The following is an 8,301-nucleotide window of genomic DNA, read 5'->3' on the forward strand; positions in this document are numbered from 1 at the left end:
ATATCAAAGACTTCAGTCCTTGACCTCAGCAGCAAATTCTTTAAGTCCTACTTTGGTTCAGTGAGCAAGGTTGTGTCATCTGCATAACATAGGTATGTTTTGTTTTTTGTTTGTTTGTTTGTTTTTCAGGGTCCAAGGAACGTGAAGTTTTATTAAATCGACAGAAGTAAAAACTGTATTGTGAGGGGACTGGGGGACAGGGCCACCAGGGAGTGGGAGTCAGGCCACCAGAAGGCAGGGGAAAGGGAGAGGACAAAGAAGAGCCAGGCCAGGCTGGCCACAGGGGCTGGGGCCATAGCCTCAGAGACCATCACTGGGTCCTCCAGACAGCTCTGCAGCCCCCAGACCAGCACCAGGCAGGCTTAGTGGTGGGGGCTCAACTAACACAGCAGAGAACTTGGTGTCACCAAAAGCTTCATTCATACACATCTCGAAAAAGCGCTGCAGACCGATGATGGACTGAACATTGGCCTTGTCCTCTGTCAGCTTGTTGAACTGTTTAAACATGCGGCCCATGTCTTGGGCAAACTCCTGAGGGGAGCTATAAGGAGGTGACAGCTTCTCTTGGAGCCTGGCACAGATTAGCGTCAGGTCCAGGGTGCCACCAGGCTGGTCCAGGGAGAAGGTACAGTCAGTAGCCAGCTGATGCAGGAGACGACATGTTGATGAATCTTCCACCAATATTGATTCCACATACTTCTTCATAAAGTCCAGCCTCTCACATGATCTGTTCCACATGAAGATTACAAAGGTATGGAGAAAGGATATATCCCTGATGCACTCTTTTTTTGTATTTGAACCATGCAGCATTTCCTTGGTCTGTTCCATTACAGCTTCAGCTTCCTGGTTTAAGTATAGGTTTCACATAAGCACAAATATTCTTCTCAATGTTAGAATTGATCCACACAATTAAAATGCCCTTGCATAGTCAATAAAACACAAATCGATATTTTTCTCATACTCTCTACTTTCTGCTGAGATCCATCTGGTCCTTCGTATCATGGCCTCTTCTAAAGCTATCTAGTATTTCTGGCCATTCTCTGTAGATGTATTGTTCTAGTAATTTTTTCTAATTTTCAGAAAGATTTTACTTACATCTGACTTTAGTGAGACTGTTCAATAATTTTCACACTCTGGTGGATTGTCTACTTTTTGAATGAGACTAAGTAGGAATCTTTTTCAGTCAATTGACCAGTCTTTCCAATTTCTTGGCACAACCTAGTGAACACATAAGGCTGCTGGTTTCAACTATTTGTTGAAATATGTCAATTGGTGTTCCCTAAATTATCAAGATCTTATTTTTTGTCAATCCCTTTAGAGCAGCTTGAACTTCCTTCTCATCATAATTGCTTCTTGATAATATGCTATTTCAGGAAATTGGTTGAATTGGCCATTTTCAGTGCAATACTTTTGTGTATAACTTCCATCTTCTTTTGATGCCCCTTGGATTTCTCAATATTCTGCCCATAGCATCTTTAAGTATTTTACCTTGAGGCTTGAATTTTTTTTCTACAGTTATTTCAGCTTAAGAAATGATGAGTTTGTTTGTCTCTTGATTTTCCAACTACAGCTCTTGGTACATTTCAATATTACACTTTGCTTTGTCTTCTTGAGCTGTCTTTTGAAATCTTTTGTTCAGCTCCTTAACTCCTGATTTGTTGCTTTTGGTTTAGTTTCTAGTCCAATATTCAGAGTCATTCTGACATCCATCTCAGTCTCTTCTTTCTCCTCTGTCTTTGAGTTGATTTTTTGTTTTGTTTTTGTTGCTGTTTTTGTATTGACCTCTTGCAATCTTCATGGATTATATTCTTGCTATCATCTTTGGGTTTCTGGTCTTTGTTCATTAGTATTCATTGCTTCAAATTTGTTCTTGAGATGATTTTTAAATTCAGGTGGGATAGAGTCAAGGTCAGATTTTGATTCTTGTGGATTTGTTTTAATTTTCTTCAGCTTAAATTTAGACTTGCACATGAGTAGTTGATAGTCCATTTCACAATAAACACCTGGACTGATTTTCACAGCTGATGTTGAGCTTTCCCAATGATTCTTTCTACGTTTGTAGTCAATATGATTCCTGTGTAGTCCATCAGGTGAGGTGCATGTGTCTAGTCACCATTAGTGGTTTTTATAAAAGATATTTGCAACAAATGTGCCATTGATTGTACAAAATTCTATTTTTTCTCTCTCCAGCCTCATTTTGTCACTAAGTTCAATTACTGAATTAGTGATTCTTCTTCTTTTTAACTTCTGCATTCCAGTCACCAATTATTATGAATACATCTTGTTTGTATGACCTAGAAATGGTCTTTTTTACTATTAATGCAACCCTATTTTTCCTTAATTTTTTGTTCCCTGCATAAAATGTTCTGTGCCAATCCATTTCAGCTCACTAATGCCTTGTATATCAATATTTATGTATTCCAATTATATTTTCTAGCAATGTTCACTTTTCCAACATTCATGCTTTATACATTCCATATTCCAATTGTTAGTGGTTGTTTGCAAATTCTCCTCCTCATTTCGTGTTTCCTAATACGAAGTCTCAGCCTCTTGTGCTGTATCTAATAGTCTATTGTGCTCCCAGGGTTTATGAAGGGTTTAATAATCTATGTGTGTCCATAGGGTTTTTGAACTCCTGCTAGTTCCAAAGTGGATGACCAATCCTTTTTTCTAGTAAGTTTTAATTTGAAAGTTCATCTTTGGTAAAACACCCAAAATACAGGCATTTGCCAGAAAGCACAGATGATCAACCAGCAATCTTAAACATTTCTAAGTGGGGTTTTTTAGTTGTTATTTTTGTTTGTTTCTTTAAGATGGTTTATTTACAAAGTTTGTATGCATTGTTTTCCACACCAACTCTTTTCCATTTCCTTTACCCATTCCTCCCTCCACCCATCAAATTTTGTAAACCTATGAATAAGCACTCCCTCCCTCACCCACTCTAAGCTTTAAAAGGCATCAGCAATAAAAGACACTTCCATACATAAAGACATTTCCTCATTGCAAAACCTAACAGATAAAGCTAGCATTGATTCCTCCATTCAGTGTGTGTCCCATTCTCCTCTCTGTCCCCAACCCCCTTCCGTGTCCTATCTCCTTCCCTTTAGTGACTTCTATACAAGGCCTGAACTAACCCCTAATATGATGGCTTAGGCCTCCAGTCACTTCTGTCTACTCATTAGCTGTCTGCTCCCCTGCAATGATGGTGCTCTCGGTCACCATCTCGACTGTCCCTAGTGGCCTCTTTTGCCGTTCTCCCAACATGCTCCTGTGTAGTGTTGGCACAGAAGCTGCCTTGGGCATAGAGATACTAAAAACTTATTTTTTATAACTTTGGTGACTTAGTCTGTGGTAATTTCACTTATTTTGTAAGATAGATTTGCTGCATGATCCCAAAGGTCACACCTCTCCAGTGGTTTGAATCCACCAGGATCTCTGTATAAGAAAGTTGGAAAATCTCCTCCTGTGAGATGGATCTAAAGTAGTGAAATCCCAATGGATTTCAGAAATGAATCAATTCTAGCTTAAAAAAAAAAAGAGTATCAGGCTAAATTATTGATCACTCTGAATGTGCCTAGCTATTTACCCAGTACTTTTTATATGTATTGTCATCATTCTTGACCACTGAATAAGACCTTAACCCCATAACAACTTCTGTGGGATTGATTTGAATTGCTCTGTAGGAATCTGTAGCATTTTATACTGCCAATCAAATGGCCAATTTTCTATAGAGTCTAAAATTCACCAGGAGCTTCTTAGAAGCTCACATATGGGCAATGTCTTCAAGTTAAGATTTCTAATCTTCTTTTAGCTAAAAGGAGGGTTTTATGAGTGACACTCCACTCCCTGACATTGAGTTTGTGTTTTGATAAGGTTTTTTTGGTTGGGATCTTCACAGCGTAATTATTAAGGCTTCCCCAGATCCCCAGCATCACTAGTTAGATCCAGACCTCCAATCTTTAGGTTCATAGCCTATGGCAAATTGCTTAAGTTACACATATGTTATTGTTGTTTGGTGCATCTGGTTGAGTGCTACTCATGGTGACCTTAGGAACAATGGATCTGAATCTTGCTTTATCCAGCATCATCCTCACCATCTCTAATATACTTCAACCCATTGTTACAGTTACTGTGCCAATCTCTCTAGCTAAGGTTCTTCTTCTCATTCAGCCACCCTGCATCTTTCTAAATATGATAGCCAAAATATTCCATTTGCCTATGTATGAACATTAAGAATAAGAAAAGATAGAACATAAAAATAAGTGGAAATAGGAAACAGAGAAAGTGAGGTGAAAAATATTAAAATATGGGATTTGTAAGACTAAGGTAGTCTGATCTAGTCCATGGTCTTCACAATTACTTACTATGCATCAGAGAGCTGGATAATGAGTAAGGATGACAGAAGAAGAATTTATGCCTTTGATTTGGGGTACTGGAGAAGAGTCTTGAATATACCATGGACCATCAAAAACCAACCCAAACCAAACCAAAACAAAGCATCAAACTCAAAACCAAATAGGTCTGTTTTGGAGACAGTAAAACCAAGTCTCTCCTTGGAGGCTATGGTTTTGAAGTTCTGTCTTATTTACTTTGGGCATGTGGCCAGAAGGGACCTATCCTTGGAGAAGGATATTATGCTCAGAAAGGTGGAGGGACAGCACAGGAGAGGAAGACCCCAGAGGAGATGAATTGACACAGTGACTGTGGCAAAGGAAGTTGGTGTGTCGGAGTCAATGAGACTGGCTCAAGACAGGGCAGGCTTCAGAGCTATTGTACATAGGGTTGCCATGAGTCACAGGCAGCTTGACACATAGCAACCACAACAATAAAAACAACAACAGTTAATGTTACAAAATAATGTGTATGAATTGTGGAAAGACCAGTTTTCCTATAAACTGTTTAAATCACAGTAAAATATTAATCTTTTGTTTTTGTTGTTGTGTAGAGTCAGATCTGACCCATAGCTGACTCTCCATTGTGTTTTCAGAGACAGTTAATCATACAGGAGGTGACTGCCCATCCTTCTTGGAAGGAGAAGCTAGTGGGCTCATACTACATGCCTATGGGATTTGGAGCACAGCTTCTTGCCAGTAGGCCACATTATATAGTAAAATATTACAGTCAATGGAAAAATATGAAAGTCAACATAATTATAATTTTTGAATGCATTATTTTCATTATAAGGACAGAAAAGAATGACATTTACTGAAAATAATTTAAAATAAAAAGATCAACATGTTAGATTCAAATAGTCCCTCCTAAACTACTATTGCATTTCTCAAGAAGGCCAATGATTGGAGTTTGTTTGTTTTTTAAATCTAATATTACAAATTTCTGTGTATTACAACCCTGTTCAGTGTCAGCACTGGAAATGAGATATGTGTGCTTTTAGCCCTGCATTGGGGTTAAACTACTAATGAGGCAGGGTCTGGCAATCTTTTCAGAACTATTCCCCATGGGTAAGCAGGTTTTAGAAATAAGTTGCTTAACTGGATAGAATGAAATTTTAGGAGATTGTCTGAATATTATGCCGCAGACTTCCTAATTAAACCCATCTTGCTAGACCTGGCTTCATCATTTGACTTCCGCCCAGTGCCCTGAGGGATGGATTTACCTGATTTATATTCTGGCATCCATGTGACACAGAGGCCACGAGAGCCTGTGTCTATGACCATTATTAACCATTTCCCCTTGATAGTTTCTCTATCCTTGTTAGAGTAAACAAGTATTTTGTGAAATTAAAATTGGTTACAGTCCTGGAAAGATTTCTCCCCCCTCAAACACAAACCATACACAGTCAGCTGTATTTAATGAATTCTCATGACTTTGGTCAGTATAATACTGTCTCTTTCACACCCACAAGGAATAAAAAACCTTCAAGAAAATGTTTTATACTGAAGGAGCAGGTTGAATGAAACCAAAGATATGTTTACTGAACACGCATTTCTGAATTGAATATAATCTTTCATGTGAAAATTAGCATCGTTGTTATTGTTTTTATGTGTCATTGGGTTGTCTGCACCTCATGGTGACCCTGGGTACATTAGCTTTGAAACCTACCTTATCCTGAGCCAATCTCATCATCTCCAATAGACCCTAATGGAATTTCTTCAGTCACTGAGTCAATCCATCTCATCCTGGGTCTTCCTTACCTGCACTGTCCCTCCACTGTTCCAACCAGGGTGTCCCTCTCCAAGGATTAATCCCTCCTGACCACAGTATGTGAGATGGAGCCTCAAAATCCTTGCCTCCAGGGACCAGTCTGCTTTTACCCTCTCTGAGGCAGAACTGTTTGTTCTTCTGGCAGTCCATAGTGCGTTCAATATTCTTCTCCAGCACCAGAACTCAAAGGTATCTATCCTTCCTTCTTTCATCCATAGTCATTCTCCATATCTCATGTAACTGTGAAGACCATGGCCTGGTTTAGGCACGTCTTAGTCTCCAGACTGATATCTTTGCTCTTCAGAACTCTAGAGAGGTCCCTGAGAGCAGACATTCCCTATGCAATTTATCTTCTGTTTTCATGAAGAAAGCTGAATTTATCAACAATCTCAATCTTTTCTCCATCCATCTTGAAGCTGCTAATTGGCCCATTGGTTAAAATCTTTGTTTTCTTGATGTTGAGCTTGATGTTGAGTCTTGATGAAAGACTACAGTTCTTGACCTTCTGCAGCAAACACCTCATGTCTTCTTCAGTTTCAGCAAGCAATATTGTGTCATCTACATAACGTAGGTTGTTAATAAGTCTTCCTTCAATCCTGATGCCACATTACTCTTCACAAAGTCCAGCCTCCTGAATGAGCTGTTCTGTATATAGATTGGAAAAGCATGGAGACAGGATCCACCGCTGATCCATACCTTTCCTGATCTTCCTTAGAACCACACAGTGTTTCCCTGCTCTGTTCTGGTACAGCTTCTTGGTCCAAGTACTGTTAAATTCTGTTGATAATCCAAAGAACATACATATTTCAGCTCAATAAATTTGTAATTTGAGAATTTATCAAACTTTATGTTAATTTTTGCAAGAGCTAATTAAGCAAGTTATTAACAGAATTTAATACTGTGTAGATGCTTTCCATCTGTGACATACGTAATAAAACAATAAAAATATATGATGGATAAAATAAATCTCTGATTTGTAAATTGCAATATCTCTTGTTAATTACAATAGCTTATGGAATTAAAACTACATTTTTATGTATTATTTAACTACCAGTAATGAGTATTGCGTAGAGAGCAAGTTTATCAACACATGCAAACATCTAGACTGTTCCTTAGAAGAAGGTGGTTAGAAGAAGGTGGCAAAACTTGGAAACATTGGTTATATTTTAGAAGGAACCATTATTGAACAAAAGACAATATGCTTGTAAAAGTGGATGGTTAGCAAATGAGAGGAAGATCCTCAATGATAGATTGACACAATGGGTACAATGATAAGTTTAAGCACAATAGAAATCGTAAAGTTGGAGCTGAATTAGGTATAGTTTTGTTCTGTTGTATATACAGTCACCAGGAGTCTTACCTTACCAAATTGTACTATGATTGAGAGCTTCCACTCATCATTTTGTCATACTTTGGTGACTTGTGTGTTGCTGAGATGTTGAAAACTGTGCCAATAGCATTTCAAATGTCATCAGGGTTTTACACTGTGGCAAGTTTAAGTAGGACTTCCAGACTAAGAAGCAAGAATGGACATCCATATTTGACAGGTCCACAAAATTCTTATGAAGAACATTGGAATATTGTTGGGTATCGAAGAAGATGAGCTCCTCAGATTGAAAGACATTAAAAAAGCAATTGGAAAAGAGTTGAATCCTCAAAGCAGAGTCTGTATTAATGACTTGGATTGAATAAAACTTTGGCCCAATAAAGGACCTTCATTAACTGATGTGATAAGACTTAAAATGAGGAGAAAGAGTCACAAATACCCAGTGATAACTGGTATGTGGAATGTACAAAATATGAACTTGAGAAAATGAGAAGTAGTGAAAAATTACATGGAAAGCATAAAGACTGAAATACTAGGCATTAGTGAGTTAGTGGCCATATGACCTACTTACTCTGAGGATGATAAATTGATGATGAATGATGTTACATTCATTAAAAATAACATTCCAAGATTTATACCAGAGTGTAGTGATGTTTGTATTAGGAATATATTTATTTTAAAAAGATTTCTTAGTATAATTATTATGCAAATATACCCAGTAAGCAACAAAACCAAACAGGAAGAAATTGAGTATTTAAACTTAGTTTTGATAAGTTGTTGTTATGTGCCGTCGAGTCGTTTTCGACTCATAG

At 37.9% G+C, this 8,301-nt stretch overlaps 1 protein-coding gene across 1 annotated transcript; it reads right to left on the reverse strand.

Moving 5' to 3' along the window:
• Positions 1-300: 300 nt before the first annotated feature.
• Positions 301-5,675, reverse strand: LOC102870727 (transcription intermediary factor 1-beta-like). Its single transcript, XM_006881137.1, has 2 exons — positions 5,615-5,675; positions 301-671 (listed from the first exon to the last, which is right to left on the reverse strand). The coding sequence occupies exons 1-2, from the start codon at positions 5,673-5,675 to the stop codon at positions 301-303; spliced, it is 432 nt and encodes a 143-aa protein (XP_006881199.1).
• Between the last annotated feature and the right edge of the window lie 2,626 nt (positions 5,676-8,301).

This window comes from Elephantulus edwardii, unplaced genomic scaffold (assembly GCF_000299155.1).
Source record: "Elephantulus edwardii isolate Elephantulus edwardi_28Jun2011 unplaced genomic scaffold, EleEdw1.0 scaffold00012, whole genome shotgun sequence".
Lineage (NCBI taxonomy): Eukaryota > Metazoa > Chordata > Mammalia > Macroscelidea > Macroscelididae > Elephantulus > Elephantulus edwardii.

Bases quoted from the DNA above. Each gene is read 5' to 3' on its own strand.
- LOC102870727 (XM_006881137.1), bottom strand. From the start codon at position 5,675: ATGGTCATAGACACAGGCTCTCGTGGCCTCTGTGTCACATGGATGCCA. The intron at 672-5,614 runs GTAAATCCATCC...TATTGGTGGAAG, and splicing joins GATGCCAGAATATAAATCAG to ATTCATCAACATGTCGTCTC.